This window comes from Sinohyriopsis cumingii, chromosome 14 (assembly GCF_028554795.1).
Source record: "Sinohyriopsis cumingii isolate HCF-2022 chromosome 14, ASM2855479v2, whole genome shotgun sequence".
Classification (NCBI taxonomy): Eukaryota; Metazoa; Mollusca; class Bivalvia; order Unionida; family Unionidae; genus Sinohyriopsis; species Sinohyriopsis cumingii.
This window is the reverse complement of record NC_142974.1, coordinates 47,755,119-47,773,830: the sequence shown is the minus strand read 5'-3', so window position 1 is coordinate 47,773,830 and position 18,712 is coordinate 47,755,119. Positions and strand designations below refer to the sequence as shown.

Genomic DNA, 18,712 nt, shown 5'->3' with positions numbered 1-18,712 from the left:
TCCAATCAGGAAGCCATGATCTAGTATTCCTGGTTAAGAAAGGGCAACGTATAGCGCTTCCAGTAGCCGGTTATTGCTGTATGGATCTCCCATGGATATAAAATGTTGAATTCTACTTAATTTAGAAGAAAAGAATAATTTTTATTTCTCCATATTTATCTTGTGTCTCTTCAATGACTTGACAAGCCAACCTCTGATGCATTCCGAATGTGGTGACGATATAGTTAACATGCTAACGAAACACACGTTTTTGCATATGAACTTACGTTTCCGGGATTATGATTTCTTATATATGTATCTATATAGTTATTTAAGTATTTGTCCATACAATAACAGTTGTATTAGGTTCAATGATACGATTATCGGAACTCATCTAACAGAAACAAATCAAACTGAATCCAGGTTCGCTAGTCGCCAGTAGTATACAAGTGTTTTACATGATAACTCCGTTTATAATATTAGTATATGGTATATAATTAATTTTACATGAAACTGTGACTATTATTGTAGTCGAATATAAGACCAGAAAACAAGATTTCGATATGTCTTGAGAACCATCACCTGCTGTAAGTAAAATTTTCCCTTAAGCTGATCTTTCAATATGATCATCATGTGATTTACTGCTTCCACATTTCAACATCGTTCATGCGAGAAATAACATTCAATCGTGTAACGAGTCATGTTATAAGAAATGACGTTACATAAAACATGTTTCATAACGGTGCATTAACAAGACCTCAACTATAGTATGTAAAGACCGAACCAAGGCATTTATGACGTGATACGACATTATCATTGATTCTCTTCAGCAAGCAACTAATTGAGTGACTGGATAACGTGTGAACTCAAGTATAACGCAAGGGCATGTGTGGATCTCGCTTTTGTCTGATAAAAATGCAAAAGATCCTTTCGCTGAATATTTCCAAAACAGATATGAAATCTGGTGATTAAAACGAATATATCGCCAATGTGTTCATCTGCAACTTGACATTTTTACCCGAAGTTTGGAATATTCTAATTCTCAGCATTTGATAAGAAGTCACATATGTTGTAAACTATTCCTTACAACAAAATATTGATCAAAGCAAATATATGAAATAACCACCAGTGACAACATTCTAAGAAATACATGCTAGTAAAGCAAGGATTATAAATACAAATTCGCTCTTCAGTTATATAAATTAATACTGTCTCAACGTAATAATCGTGAGCATGCTATGTCCGCTTCTCCGCAAACAAAATTGTTAAAAAGTATGCGAACCGTAACTCCCCTAAGAGATAGCAGTCAGAGTCGTAGGTTAGGTCAATTTAGTTCAATTGACAATTTCAAATATTTTTTATATGAGCATCAGTCTATAAATTATATTACATCAATAAGTTTGTTATCCTAATCAATTAAAAATATAGTCATTGACAGAAGGGGAATAAAGTAATATCATACTGGGTGCATGAAAAGCTAATATTCATTGTTATTGATTGTTATGAATAAAAAAATCCCAAACTTGCAATGAACTTAAACTGCAAAGGTATTCATTAACTTTTTCAAGATATAGTAAGCATTGCAGGAATACTGAAAACGATGTCACATCATCAACATCATCAACATAGTACTGACACAGATCGACGTTTCTGCCTAACTTTCTTAAAAAAGCAATACTTGATCCTACAAACATACTGTCAACCATGCATAGTATATCATGTGTTGAAACATATTAACCTAAAACAGCAACTGCAATAACATCATTGTAATTTATACATAAAAGAGTATAAATTCGCCAGCAACACACTTGTTATAGCTGAGTATATTCCCATCACAGTCATTTAAAGGGCAGTGAACTAGTATGTCAGCTCCTCTATCTCTTATAACAATCAACGGACATAACTAGCCTAAGATATAGAGAGTACCTGTGCAACTCGTACCTCGGTTATGGTATGGTCTATGTGTATGGCTCACGTTGTGTACAAGGTATCAGGAAAGCAATATAGTTAGATCATGACCACATCTGTATCATATTACATGCAGTGGTAAACTGAATGTTATTATACGTAGTTACCACTGTACAAGGAAACCAACTGTTGCCTGAACAATCTGGTACAGACAGTTGGTCAGGTAAAAACGGATGTATTTGAGAGCAGATTTCAGGAACTTACTAGTAACTACATCCAGTCATTGCAAAACTGGTGATTATTTCCCGAAATGTGCTTACAAGTATTGACAGAAGGTCCAAATATCAAAACATATTTTCCATCCGTATCTTTATCTACACTATTGTGTTTATTCAGAAAGTCTCATCCTGCTTTTGGTGCTCTCATATGTTTCAATAATAGAATAAACCTTTCGGTTCTGTCCTAGAATTTATTGGCTCTAGTGCCACTGCTCGAACAGTGACGTCTAAATCGCGCCATAAAACACAAATTGGGAAGAATTAATAAAATGTCAAAAAAATCTCACAGCAGAGGTAAAGTTGTGGACCTTCTCTTTTGATAAATCTGAGTTCGGATCTTTAAGGAGTTCATTCCATTCCTGTTCTATCCTAACTTCTCCCTGGAATGCTTTCATCTTGGAAACTGTCGAAGAGAACATAAAATACATTAAACTATGGCCACCCTTTGTAATTTAGATAAACATACAAAATAAAATAAAACCAATGGCTATTAAAACTTTATTATCTGTATGTGTTGGATGACACAAATCATTCGTTTTATATTGTGTGGGGTTTCTAGCACAACATAAATGCCATGTGCATTACAGTATAAACACTAGGCGTATAGTAATAAGACGAAGAATCTCAAAAAGAGAACTTTGTAATAAAACTACATTTGGAAGTCGATGAAGTTTTTACTTGACAGAGGTTATTAATTTTCTCCACATAATTTAGTGTGATCTGATATATTTCCTCTTACACACAAGTATCTGTAATGAGTTCAATATAATGCCACACTATGAACTTAATGGACTATTATTCTGGTAGATTTGTGTAACTTTAGCCTCATGATTATCAGCACAGTGACAATTAATATACAATGTCTCAGTGATGTATATGACCATACTGAACTGATCAGCTTCCTCTCTCTGCATTGGCGATACACTATCTGCCCCAATATATTATCTATGTAGCCTAAGCAAAAAGTATTTATCAGACTGATATCACCCAGTGAGTTAAGTGGCAGATATGTATCATATGTAGAAACATTATAGTATTTAAATGATAATCTATATGCTATGGTAGTTTTTAAGCAGTTGCATTAAATTCATTGCGCTAAGCTGAATAGGCTTTATGCAGAGTTTCGATTGTTAAAGTTTCACTCTAGCGTAACAAACTTCTAGTATTCTAGTCCAATAAACAAAAGAATAACTTTGCAATTCGTTCGCTCGAACAACCTTAATTTTGATGTTACTGATGTTATCACTGCAAGTGAGAAAATATATGTATCCATTACCTTATTTAAGATAATATATTTGCTACAATGAAATTACATAATGTAACAATTATATGAAGTATTTGTATATCAGACAAAAAAAATAAAATGCATATAAACACTTACAGAAAAATAGATTACACTATATCTGCACTAATGACTGGGTGTAACTATTGCAATTGTTTCAAAGGGTCATATGCTTCCTTAAAAGAAAAACATTTGTAAACGATGTTTTGACCTCAATATATACTTAACGCAGGAGAAGTACAGTATCCAACAGTGAGTGGACACCAAAACGTCCTTTCTATGTCAGTATTTTTATACCGTAATTTAGCATTATTCAAGTTTTAAAATTTACAGTTTCATTTACGAATATATTCATGATGCAAAACTACAGTTATATTAATTTCTTTTATTATAAGCATATATCTTAAATTGGGGTTACGATGTCATAACATAAAAGACAGGTTTCTAGATAAATACATGATAATGGGCGTTACAAATTGAGAGAAGGCCTTATTATCAGTAACGCTGAGTAATGAGTCCATGGTAGACTTAGATGTCGCTATCGAAACAAGGAGAGGTTTTGCTCTCGATGTTAAATTAAGTTATATGAAACATAATGTGCACTCCTAGATAGAGCGATTTGAATTTAGTATTTATACTTACTTTCAAGCCTTGCAGTCGCATCTGACTTGCTTTGTGAAGCTGCTGCAACAGAAGAAACTACAATCACACGTTTGTATCATGGTTCATCGATATTATAATAGGCTTCAGTGACATCAATTTTAAAACATCATCCCTACAAGTACATTAAACGACCTGACAAACTACTATTTGTAATGCCCCTCTCCTCACTCAGCAGGCAAAACACAATTCACAGTACTTTTAGCGGAAGAATATAAAAGGACATGTACTTTACTTGACACATTGATATATTCCCGCAACCTATAGATTCTACATATAGCTATGAGTCCTGTATAATATCGTCTTGGAAAACTTACTTCACCTGAGGCAGTTTATACAGTTGATTGTCATCGAGATGATTATAAGTTTAAGGTGGTAACAAATAAACAATTTTCCTTGTAAAAATCCTTAAAGAGTTGAAAATAGCTAATGACATGTTTTTTTAAGAGTCGTTTCAATGTGAAATCGCATTTGCTAATTTGCATAGGTAAAGTGCATTCAATGGAAAAAACCGGTCATTTAAAGTTTTATTAACAAAAGTGGTGATCTAGAAGCATTGCTGGCTAGTTTACGAACACCACTAACGTTCATTTGTAGGATGGATTTTCCCAAATATATCGGAGCACTGATCCCAACCATCACCCAATCGCCTTAATCTCTATTTATATCTCTAAACACGCTATTTTGGTAACAAAATAATGAATTAGAAAAGAAATCAGTGACTTGGATGATGGATGTTGTGAAACATACAGCTATATTTTGACATATACTGATATTTTTGGCTCGCTATCTGATTTTTTAATTCACTTATTTTAAAGCGTATGTTTACACTTGCGAAAATCAGTTCGAACCTATACTTATATATATATATATATATATATATATATATATATATATATATATATATATATATATATATATATATATATATATATATATATATATATATGTGTGTGTGTGTGTGTGTGTGTGTGTGTGTGTGTGTGTGTGTGTGTGTACCATGCACCACGTGTATTTTACATACAAAAATTTAAATGTCAATAATGTTGACAATATCATTTGGTTGGTTATGTGACACTAACTATTGGCCCAAATGAAAAACTGTTTTGCTTACATACTCTTTATGAATTGATTTCATGGATAATACTTCCTTAAAATTAACTCATATAAATAGAAAGTCATTTTAAAGTAGGAATAAACTATTTAATGGATAAAAATTGAAATTATAATGTATTATCTATTATTATTGTTACTAGTTTTTTTTTAGAAATTGAGAATATTTAAAAGTACCACTAAAACAACAAGAGGCTCAAGTGGGATTGATTTTGTATTTTTCTCATGTACCATGAATAGGAATTTAAATGCAAATACAGTAATAAGGCAGGAAAATTCGGTATATCAATATTTTTCAGCTACTTGTTAAAGTTGTATGGCATTAGCAATGTTATTTAATTGTGTTTCTACTTTAAATAACGTCCGATGAACTAAATTGTTGTAGTGGCATCACTGAGATAAATATGAATGTTGTTGATGCTAACATCTGAGCCTATCGAAACTGGTGTGATCAGGAGAGTGAGATTTGTACAGAAAGTTGTTTCATGACAGTTTTTAATATAGTGCTAACATTAATGATTAATCGTATCACTTCTAGGTTGAACACCTCTTGATATGCAAGACTCATCATTTCGTGGCAGCCATCACAAATATTACTGCAACAGTAGACCGTATGCAACAAGATTAATTACACTTCGTTGGGCAGTTATAAGACAGACTGAGAAAATAAATTGTATTATAGAAGTCATACCATGGTTGGGGCTTCGACTCAATACAAATTCCCGTACAGTACGTCCATATAACGCTTCTTTCATATCCATGAATAAACGTATATGAGAAGTTGAACCAAGACAAGGAAAATGCTGCTTTTTAAATAATTTATTCTTGTGTTACACGTTTAGGCTCGAATAAACAATAACAAAAGAAAGAGTGAAATCAACAAACTTTCAAAAATGTAATAACTTATTTCCCTGAAAAAGTCTGTAAAAATAAAAAAAAATATGAATTTGCGGTTTTAAGAATCAAATCCAAAAATAATACAAGAAAAATCCAATAATAAAATTTTAGAAGTCCTAATAATAAAATGTTCAAATAATTTCAAGTTCTAGTCCCGACGAAGAATTCAAGACGGAAGACGATGACGTATGATGTAACCCGTAGGGTGTTGAAGTCTACAGTTCCTTGTTTTTTAACGTCTAATGGAATCTTTCTAATGCTCCTTGACTCTCAGGATGATAGGCAGAAAATTTGAATTATTGGATGCCTACGTCGGACATAACTTCCTGTAAAAATTCCAGACATAAAACTTGAGCCTTGATCAGACTGGACATATTTGGGAAGGCCCAATTGGGTAAAAAAAACTATATTAAAGCCTTCACTATTGCTTTAGATTTTATATTCTGCAAAGGAATTGCCTCTGAAAACCTTGTCGATGCATACATACTGGTCAACAGGTATTGGTTACCTGACATGGTCTTAGGTAAGGGAACAACACAGTCTACCATAATTCTACTAAATGGTTCATCAAAGGCAATAATAGGTTGTAGATGAACCTTAGGCATTTTCTGATTGGGTTGTCCTACCCTTTGACATGTATGACACGATCTATAGTATTTACTAACATCACTTTTGATTTTTGGCCAATAGAAGTGAGTTAAGATCTTGTGATAAGTCGTATTGATCCCTACATGACCAGCCAATGGAGTTTCTTGGCCACGATTAAGTAATTCTTGTATGTAAGGTTTTAGAACTACAATTTGATAGTGGTCTGACCATTCGTCATCAGCAGGTACATCGGGTGGTCTCCATTTTCTCATAAGAATTCCATGTTTAATGAAATAACAGACAGGAACTTCAGTAGCTTAAGTTCCACTAATGGCCCTTTGAAACAAACAGGAAATATCAGGATCACTTTCCTGTTCAACGACAAGTAATTGTCACCCTGTTTACAATAAAGAGAATGTGTAGTTAAAAGAGCTTCACTGTGATCAATATCCTTTGAGTAACCCAAACAAGGAGCGAAAGTGACCTCATCAAAAACCTTACCAATGCATGTGTCAGCTAATGGAATATTTTCCTTATCTACATCATTCTCAAGAGCTTTCTTTGCCATAGCTCTAGTAACTGCACAGGCTGGATATAAATCAGGGAATAATTTTTCAATAGGGTCGTCTTTCTAATCCAAACAGGTCTTGTCAGTTACAAATGGATTAACCACAACTTTATCTCCAACTAGGTCATTGCCAAGTAATAAATGAATGCCCTCAGTGGGAAAACCAAACAATGTTCAAACTGTCACGGGTCCTGAGACTAAGTCTGATGACAAAGTTACACAATGGAGAGGAACATTAACACAGTCGCACTCTACTCCCTGAATAAGAACACTCTCATCAGAAAAAGGCAAAGTACCTGATAATAATGACACTGAGAAACTCGTGTGTCCCTGAAAATTTTAATAGGGATGGGATTGGCTGAATCACTCATGAGTGATCTAGCATCCTTCTATATGAATGGTTCATCATTTTCAATAATATAATCAGACCGGTGTGTATTAGACCCAACAAATATATTGCTTTCAATACATGATCTTGTACTTGGCCTCTTATAAATAGGAGCATTTGGAATAGGTATGTCTTAATTATGATGCTTAGTTTTCAATTTATATCAATCATAAATAACGTGTCCTTTCTTCTAGCAATAGGTACACGTAGGAAGAGATAAGGATTTCTGATCAATCTTATCAGAAGATTGATTTCTAAATGGTGTGCCAGATTGAAATACAGAAGGGCTCTTTTTAGGCTGAAATTTGTTTTTACCAATTGACTGCTGAGTGGAAGACTTACTTTAAAAAAAATAGTTTATGAGCTCAGGAATACTTGGCAGCAGTACGAGCAGGTTTTCCTAAAGTTTCGACTTGATGCTTATACTATTTCACTATGTACACAGTTTTTGAACTCTTCAACTAATGTGAATAGTTTAAGATTTTCGTAATTTTGTTAACCGTTTTAGAAGAGCACCATATATCAAATTGTCGTGATTTTTCCCATGCAAATTCGGCATACATCTGGTCGGTTGATTTTCTAGAACTCTTAAAATAATTGTCAATAAGCCTTGGGTACCGTATCATAATCCTTTATGATATAGTCCATGACCACATCATAATCGGAATTCTGCTGTAGTGACAGTGAATGCAAATATCACGAGCTTTACCAGTAAGTTCACATTGTAATAATAGCGTCCACTACTGGCTTGGCCACTTCAAAATGTCAGCAAGTTTCTCAAAATAAACCAAGTATGGATCTACTTCTTTTTCAATACAAGAGGGTACTAACTATGTATTTCTTTAGATATCAAACGTGGGGGAAAGTTTAAAACACATCGATTACAAAATTTACTTAGGAATCTCCTACATCCTGACCCTGATCAACAGATTTTCGTCTTCTTGTTTACTTGAATAATAATACTGACAATAAGTTCAAGCACGTATAGAATAATGAAGCTATTATTATTTATGTACATAAATGAAATAACAAAAATAAAAAACAAACATTAAAATTAAATATACATAACACTTGTAATAAGGTATAATTTAAGAGGAAATGTTTAATTAAATTGTTCAATGGAATTTAAAAGAGCTCATTGATTACTGAACTAAATCATTGCTTTGGGATTAATGAGAACTCATGCAAAGTAATTTTTGATTGGCATTCAAGACTATTGGTACATCATAGCATTCAAGTATATCATTATATTAGAACATAATGTCATCAGAATATAAAGGACTATATAACTTCATTCCGAACATTCTATAGTTTTGGTCTAGTCTAGCAAGCAAACTGTATTTGTCTATCTAGAATTGTGTCTGTCTCAGCATAAACTTTCCATCCCATCTTCGTATTTTTGTCCCTTTGCTGCAAAGGAAGCAATGGCTATTGTAAATCCATAATAAAGAGGTTTTCGTTTCATCCAGAAAATCTTTGTTCTTAATTAAGATGCGTCTTTTCAACTAATATATTATATATAATAAGATGTTTTATGTTCTCTACAGTTCAAATCGAGGCTAGATTTCTTAAGTTATCTAGGTGCGGAAATTATGCTGAAAAAACAACACATTTCCTGCACCTCTTTACCTCCCTTTCCAAACAAAATCAGAAACTTGAGGCAAATAATGAATCAGAAGGGTTAACCAGGTATTGAATAGATATGTAAAACACCTGGCTCATATCGAAGACAGGAAAGGACCAGTTAATAACGCCATTGCTTATTCAACTCCTTTTTTAAAGGATGCGACTATGCATACACAAATTATCTTCTTTTTCTCCTGCGTGATTCAACTATGTGTTGGTAAGTTAAACATCCTAGTCAATGAGATGTATGTATAACTCATAATCTGTATCAAACTATCGTTGACTTTTACCTTCTCAATAAAGCTGTTAAAGCGGTCTCAATTGTAAGAAACGGTTGCAATATACAATGAAACTTAAGTAGTACTTACTATTAAAACTAAACAACAACGGAGGCAAATATCACAAAAAGACCTACTTTACGAGGAGTAGCTAAGGAGTCTTTATTCACATAAAACTGATTAGTCATCTAATGAGATATAGTTATGTCTCCTCGAACACATATAATCTAACTCTCTGTGTTCTCAATTGTCTTGGTATAGTGATTTTGCAAGTCGTTTATACCAGTCCAATAAAAACAATGCATTAAGGAGCCCATGGCTATAACTAATATAGTTTAATCCCGAAATCATCAATGTTTCTCTTTAATGATCATTCTCAATCACATGTGTATCATTGCTTAGTCATTTTCTCCAAGCTGCACTGACAATTGTGAAATGTTGTTTAACAACTGTTAATGCAGCTACATAATCACAGATGTCATTCGTTCCCTCCACTACATGAAGTTCAACGTTGCACCAAATCACATGACGGTTAAACAAATCTACCTTTTCATTCTGATCTCAAGCAGGAATAGGGGTGCAGACCGAGAAATGATGGAGGCCGATATTGTGGGGGTGAGCAACTCACCAAGGACCGTTTTGCAAAATGGGGGGGGGCTTAAAAATTGTTGTTTTAGCCAAGTAGTGTTGACTCGTTAAACTATCTAAAGGCCAATAGGAGTACGCTACCGACAGTTTTTTGGAGAGGCACCAATAAAAATGGCGGCCGACTAATTTATTTGACCTATAAAAAATTGCAAAAAGAACTAACTGCGACCAGGTTGAATGATTTTAAATATTGGGTAATAGTTATATTTTTCGTTTTCCATTACAATTGTTGCATCGTTAAATGCCAAATTTAAGAGATTTAGAGGATTTTTTATTTTCCATTTTTCTTTTTTGATTCAACTTTTTTGATCTCTAAGTACGAAAGAGTGTTTTTTGGTTTGTTAATTTATTATCAATCACACCAACCCCACCCCCAAGTGAACCGCGGATGGTTAATAATTAACACCCTTCCTGGGGCTCGAGGGCGCAGGCAAGTTCTACCTTTTTTCAATGCGTCACGGGTTCCCCCACTATAATAGCATTTATCGCTTACGATGACGACATGTCTATCGCGTTTTTTGGACTCAACCCATCAAACAGTTTCCACTAGTCGATGGAAAGTTTGTCTGTACTCCTTAACCACTTCGGCCACTGCCTAAGTTAAGACCATACGATAAAAAAAATTATCTGAGCATACGGGCTTACTGAACAGACAAACAGAGAGACGTTAAACATACACACGTAATTAAATTGTATGACTTATGTATCAATCATTTACATTTAATGTAATAGGAGGATTTCTCTACAGAGTGTACGATAATCAATTTTAATTGGTGAATATCAGCAAGTTATAGTGCCTTCAACCACGTAACATGCATTTTTAGCACAAAAACGTGACCGTGACAATGTCTAAATAGTGAGTATAATTGAAATTCCGGCAATTCCCTGTTGCTGAAAATTTACGTTACGTTATCGGACGTACTGAATTTTTTTTTCATTAAACACATTTGATGTAGCTAAGTTAGCTATACAATTTGCGAAAAGCTGTACTGAGTAGGGATGAATACGAAAATAATTTGCAGCTTCTGTAATATTTTTAAATTCGTGTATTTCACCGGTTTCTAGATAAATTGATTCAATTGGCTTAGGTGTATATTTATGTTTTACGTTTTTTTTCCACGTTTACTATTCTCACTTGGTGCGATTGCTGGAAGATTTCCAAGATGGTTGCCTTTTCTATCGGAGTTGATACGGTCGATAACAAAACTATCGTCTATCATACCATTGAGGCATTCGTAAATAAATCTGTGCGAATGATAGTTTTTTAATTTTTCACAGCTGGTAATTCTGATACTGATCATGTAAGCCATGTTACTGACATTTGCAAGAGTGTTTTTAGAACGACAGTTTCTGATGATCCCAGCTCTGCTAGCTTCAGATTGATCATAGTTCGGATGGCTCACAAATTCATCATGATCAATATCATTCTCAATTTGGTCAATTTATATAATATTCTCTTCTTCTAATATAACATTATTTGTCAGCATAGGAATACTTCTCGGGATAATCTTTGGCGTCTTTTACTTTTATATCATCAGAAGTGATTTTTTCTTTTTCTTCTCGTAATATCGCTTAAGCGCTCGATATTTTCATCCGACATTAGAAACACATAAATGGGTCTTTCCCTTGACCCCCACCCCACACTTCAGACATGGTAGTGATCCAGTACTGCCACGGCGAACACTAGCCATGTATTTTCCACAGTACTCTCCACGACAGTTTTTTCCACAAGGTATGACTGATACGATCATGAGCCACCGAGAACTATATTTGGCCTGATGCATAATATATTATTTGATATCTTCCAATTGAAGAAAATACTTTTCTTATATATAAAACTAACCAATTTTACTGATGCAAAAGAACTGCAACAACAGTATTTTAGTATAACCGGAACAAAACCAGCTTTCCCAAGGTCGAAAATTGCACAAGAAAAATTACGAAACTATATATAATCGTTATTACCCGCGTGTGAAATTGAGAGATTAACAAAAAAAACCCAGAAAAGAGCAGAGACAAGTTTTTTTAACGAGAACGTAAAGATATTTGGAGATTGAACCACAACTCACTACTAGATTTGATCTATATAGATTAAGCAAGAAAAGAAACAGATACCATTTGAACTACAGCTGCATGATTTTATCAAACAAGCAAAGAAAGAATTTATCAACGATGATGCGTCTCATGTTTTTTCAACACTTCAGATTGATGGCGATGAACATTTTTCGGTTCCACAATGGATGACAAATGAGTGGCAACTACTATGAATAATATAAGTAAGTACATATTCAGGATACAATTTATTGTCGAACATATCAGCGAGGATGGTCCGACTTGGAATATTGGTGTTCCACTCGAACCTGTTATAGAATCACGGAGACATAATAATGTCTTCACGATAGACAAACATTCTGAACCAATTATTTTTTTCTGGAATAGACAAACCTTGCTATAATAGCTCCAATCCAATTTCTGCAGATGTTTACGCAATTTTTTGTTTAAATGAACCAGACATGAATGCTCATGCTCCGATGAAAACAGGCTCGCTAAATTGTGTTGCTCAACGTATAATGAAGCATTTTGTAAACTCCAAACGTGGAAATGGAATTACAGAATCAGGAAAAATAAGATAGCACAATGGGAAAACTCTCTCAGTCTGATTATTTCACGTAGATGAATCAACATTTGATGAGATAATATTGCCATTTGGAGTTATTTATCGCAAGGAATCACTCCAATAAAATATGAAAAATATTTTGCTATAATATAACATAGACAACGATGAATTACTCAAAAACTGTTTTACGGCGTCGTCTGCTGTTGTGTGTTTCACCCAACAAAAACTTCATGGCGACTAACTTCAAAATAATTATCGATGATGCATCACAATCTTATGTCGAATTTGGTCATGTCGGTCTTTGGAACACAAAATATAATTCCTCCGATATGATTTCTGTCGATAATATCGCAGCTCGTCCGGTGGCTTTTCTTGGCTTCGCGAGACTCATCGTTATTTTGAAAGATTCGGGCACCGAACACACGAAATGACACGAGTTGCAATAAACGGGCCACTACCAAATATATATCTTACTATTTAATCTAGATTGAATCATTCAGGTTTTCAGCGAGTATTCATCCGGTTATACCAATTTGGTTTTGGTAGACACATTATTAACCAAGTACAAATGTCACTCTCAACGACTGCTGCGAAAAACAATCAGTGTGGTTGGGTTCCAATAGTGTTATTACGAAACATGCTCAATGCTAGGACTCTCGCATCGTTGATTGTAACCTCTGCGATAATTTCATACAAACAACAAAATCAAGTGTGGTTACAGCAAAATCACAAAGAAATATGCAGAAAAATTATTAGCAAAATTGCACAGTGTTCAACACTTTGTTGTACAAGATTAATTATGGATCAAGCAAAACTAGATTTTGTCATCAAGGACACAGAGGCAAAAGGTATATTGGTGTTATGAAGAAATACGACCACGTGATAAGGAATAATTATTGGCAGGATCATTAGCTACTGCGACGGCAGTTCTACTCAGTTTACTCAGTTGCGATCATCCATATTGGTATAATCGTCAATAAATTTCGTGTCGATCATTAACAGATTTCCCAGTGACGTTGGTAGAGTCGCCACGGACTAATTTTATATCATCGTTGTAAAATGGATCTTGTGAAACAATTTATCGATAATTCTGGCGATTCCGATTGGGATTCGTGGCGAATAAAACATGAATCAATGCGCAAATATCTCAAGTGAGATGACGTTAAAGCACCTGAGCTTTATTATTGAAATGATAATTTATCACAGATTTCATCATCACCGTCGGTGTATGATCCACTCACGAGACATAGCAAGGTATATCTGAATGGTCCACGTAGTTCTGGTAAAACAACACGTGAGATAGAAATGATTTCAAAACTATGACATGAATGTGTTGAACCCAACTCACCCTGCCTGAGAGATGAGACAACGTGTTGTCAGCGCATGCACGTATCATAGTTACCTTAGTTGGCGAGGTGATACATGGACGCCCATAACGAATGAGTGAGAATTATATCCCGAGAATAATTATCTGGGATGAGATTTGTACAGTATCCAAACATGTTTTAGATATGTTTATTGATTGGTTGTTAACAGAATCTACTGTAATTATCATGTGTGGCGATCATGGACAGCCTCCGATATTTACAGGTGAATCGCCACACGAAAGGTTGGTCAACTATGTATGCCACTATGAAGACGTTTTTTACGACTATCCATCACAGGATGACCAACTACGACAACTGAAATCGTTAATCAGATTACAACCTGACAAAGTTTAGTGTGAAATACTGCATACCGGAATTTCATAGACTCCAATGTCAGATTTCTGGAACTTATGGCGCCCTAATGTTTTAATAGTTGTGTCCAGGAAAAACTCCGTTAAGCACTTCAGAGTAAATTATTTGAGCTTCACAAGGAAAAATTGACTGATCAACTAGTTCCATTATGTTATCAACCAGAAAATACACGCAGACAAAATATACTTGTTGACATTTCAGGAACGGAGACAGAACAGGACCTTTTACTTAGTGATATCGTCGAGGTTCCAGTAGTGGCTGTACAACAGGCTTTGTCGTCATGGTGGAGGTCAGTCGTTTCAAGAGCACACCCATCGTGCTAGACTCTGGGATATGCAATAACAATTCATTCGTCTCAAGGATTAACAACATCAGATACCAATATCTGGATTTTCGATGATCGCGTCGAATGCTGAAATTTAGTTTGGCTGTGTCTAGAGTAACAAATCTATCTCAGTTGCACAAGGTTGTCTACGTGCTGGGGTTGCCAACAGCGTCACAAGCAACAACAGAGTCACTTGGAATTATTAACGCAGTGAAGAAAAAATAAGCTGGTTATGAGAGATATGACAAAACAAAACAGCTCCAGTTTGATCAGGATGTGGAATTTGTCATGACGCAAAAACAACCACAAAATAATCACTGCGCCTTTTGTAACATAATAATGTTGTGGCAATATTTTCCTAATGACGTGCGACAATTTTCCGTGGACCGAGTCGATAGTAGTCTCGGCCACACACGCGAAAATGTCTCTCTGACATGTTTTGAACGTAATAGACGTAGAGTAGCTTCGTTCGTCATAGTGTGTGACTACTGATTGCGTTGTTTGTTGGCGAATATCCAATCTGGTGGTAATTGGGTGTTTTCATGAATTACCTGTAATTATTCACGAACACATCCACGTTGAGAAGCTGTTCAGTCTAGTCCATACATTGGTGGCTGCACGCTGGAAAGTTTGTACTTTTCACTCCACACGGGATCAGTTGCTCTGGCTGCACCACCCTCAAGTTCATCAGGTTCATACAAAAACCTAATTGTTACTTTACTGCCCGACACTGCTTGTTGTAGCTGATCTCGTGTTTTTCGTCGTTGTATATGTTTTTTTCGCAATTGCATCGGCAGGTTTCATGTTCATTCCATTCTTTACCTCGTTGTTTAACGCGGCGATCACATGAAGCAGTCTCGCAACCCATTCACGAGATCTCTCCTGAACGTACAATACTTCTTGGGCATTTTGATGTCAAAAGAGTCGTTGTGCAAGTGTTTGATTAAATAGTTAAATATTGCCTGATCGCGATACATCGGGGCGTATCCACGTCTGATCTTAAAGTGATGTTGTTGCATCAGCGTCGTTAATGAACCTAGCAATTCTTTGCCAGCATTAACCTATAGCAATTGTGGCCATCGCAGGCCAACATTAGGCCCGGCTCCTCGCGAATAAAATGGTTCAAACACTGCTGCGACATTAGTTGCTGTTTTAGAAGACAACGGTTCAGCCTATTTGCATCTACGTGCAAAGTCTACAACATTCAACGCCTATTTGTATGTGCACTGTTTATGTACGCAATATGGTAAAAACAAGATATCTGCCTGATGAACTTTGTTGGGCGTGATGACATCAAACCATCCATGCTTAATCGTTTTGGGACGTGGAAGATACATTTGGCATATGGCCTGTCGTGCCCAAACAATCTGCAGCTGAAACACGTGTTACGCCTGCTGCATCGGCAAGTTTTTAATTGCTGCTATTCCTCTCCAGTATCCTCTTGGACTTTAATAAATCGACTCCATTGCCTCTCATCGCTTATCTTTTACCAACCAATTCGCGAGGGATTCTGGTATGTTTTTATTCTTTATCGAATTTAGCGTGTGAATTAACCTGACATCCGCGATATGTCGTTATTGTATATCTGGATTTTTATTGGCGACCTCATGAAAGTGGCACGTTGGATCAATCGCATTTACCTAAAATTCGCCTTTTTTGTAGATTTTTTCGTCGAGTCTTATATCAAGGAGAACTCCAAGATAGCAATAATTATGTCCTGAAAGATTTTTCTTTCCTGAGGATACTTAACCCATGGCGTTCCAAGTGTTTTCCCTAGTGCTTTAGCAACATCACCGTCTGCTGGTGCAACAGGAAATACTCGCAAACATATATTTTTATGTGCCGCATTTTACACATTTTACTGTAAGTGACGGCGTTATTTATCCACGTAGCTTCTCTCAGAAATGTTATACCAGTGACTCTCTTACATTGAACAAAATATAAACTCATACTTATAAATAATATGATATTTGTACAGTCTGAACGTAATTGACTTTCCAGAAACACGTGAGCAAGCATCATCAAGTGTTACTAAATTACATTCCAACAATTATGATGTGTCCATCTGGGTCGGGTGAAACTCAGTTGTTCCTCAACCTGATTATGAGGTGGCTGAATTTATGTAGTAGCTCCATCCGTGGATGTCCAATGATGCCATAATGTTTTTAGGGAATTAAATGAATCTTCAGTGGCTTAATATGATGTCAATGAATGTATCACTGACATCGATGAATCGCCGTCCGTCGAAGATCTTAAAGGGAATATCAACAATCTAGTGGTTTACGATGACGTCGTACTTGACACGATAGCAAATCCAGCCAGAATATTTTCTAGGGGCAGACATAAAAACATCAGATGTCTTTAACGTCATTCAGCGGTATACTCTGATTCATAAATTAATTAGAGATAATTGCAATTTTGGGGTTATTTTTAATGGGGTTGACACACATAGGCTTCGATATATTCATCAGACATGGTGTAACGGGCGACGTAGACATAGGTAAGATTACAATTTTCATAGCACATGCTCAATAAACACCGCATGGATTCATCACGATGAGTTTACACGTTTCAGCAACACGTTATCGAATTGGTCTAGATAAAATATTTTATTAAAGAAAAATATTGGTTGTATAATGAACCAGGAAAACATTAAAGAGATTATCTCTACGATCGAACAATTTCAGCAGGATGGTCTTGCGGTTCAATTCGATATTGAAAAAATCAAAGATGATTTTGAGATGATACAGCAGCGACGTGAAGAGGGCTGATATACACTCGCGATTGAGTACTAATTTTTTCAAATTATTCCAACGCGAAATGGAATTGTCATTCACGGATTTAAACGAACAAAATGATAGAGTTTCAGTGGCGAGTGCCGTTGAGATAATACGATCAGATTTGTATGGACAATATGAAACTCGAGCGGCTGTAAGTGCACGAGCGAGACAGTTATAAATAAACTTGTATTGGAATCTGTTAAGATTCTGTATAAAGAAAAGCAATTCCTAAGGATGAATATCAATAGCCCAAACAACAACAAAAGGTTAAAGACAAAATATTAACGACAAAAATGTTTTTTGTGTTATCGATATGCGTAATTTTTTTTATTTTGTTTTTTATTTTTCATCATGGTGGCCCTTTTCATGGACTGTCACTCACATACAAACTAACAATTAATTCTTCACCACGTGTGTCTAACAAACTACCGTCTTGATCGGTTATACGTAAAGGCATTCGTGACAGCGATTGATAATGACATCGTACATAAACAGGATTAATGGGCACCGACACAATCCGGAGAAAAACTGTAAAAACATGTCCTCGCTGGGCCTGACCTTGTAATGATTGCCCAGCTAACCTCCACTGCGTCACAGACTAGATTTACACAAATGTTCAACGTGATATTGGATGGTTGGATTGTCGGAGAATATCTGGAAGCCTCTTATTTTGCCCCACACCGCAAAGAATTTTGGAAAATATTAGGCAATTATAGATTCAAGATGCCGCTGCATTTTATCAAAATCCAACCCCAGCCTATTGAACGTAGACAGTTGATCTTCAGTGGTCTTAACATAATCAAGAAATAATTTTTGTAAACTCCTCCTCCTCTTCAATTCATTATATCTACAAGTTGAATGTATGTTTCTAACACAGAATTGTGGAAGAATTCTGCATAAGATTTCACCATTTTCATGTGTACCACAACATTAATGCTTTCTGTTTTAAGATCATCATTTGGATATTATAGTATATACTTTTCAAGTATTTTTTCTTTTATATGTTTGTGTTTACTCGTGTTCTTGTGCCATTTCTTC

General features: G+C 35.3%; 1 protein-coding gene across 4 annotated transcripts in view; it reads right to left on the bottom strand.

The window, feature by feature from the left end:
• Positions 1-18,712, bottom strand: part of LOC149783716 (enteropeptidase-like) — a 220,011-nt gene that overhangs the window by 70,727 nt on the left and 130,572 nt on the right. For 3 of the 4 annotated variants that reach the window (XM_089931966.1, XM_089931965.1, XM_089931967.1), the window contains exons 3-4: positions 4,090-4,131; positions 2,453-2,568 (exon numbers count right to left, since the gene is read on the bottom strand). In XM_089931966.1, coding sequence (XP_089788092.1) covers positions 2,453-2,568; positions 4,090-4,131 — 158 coding nt within the window. The remainder of the gene's footprint in view (positions 1-2,452; positions 2,569-4,089; positions 4,132-18,712) is intronic. The other variant, XM_089931968.1, reaches the window with a different exon arrangement.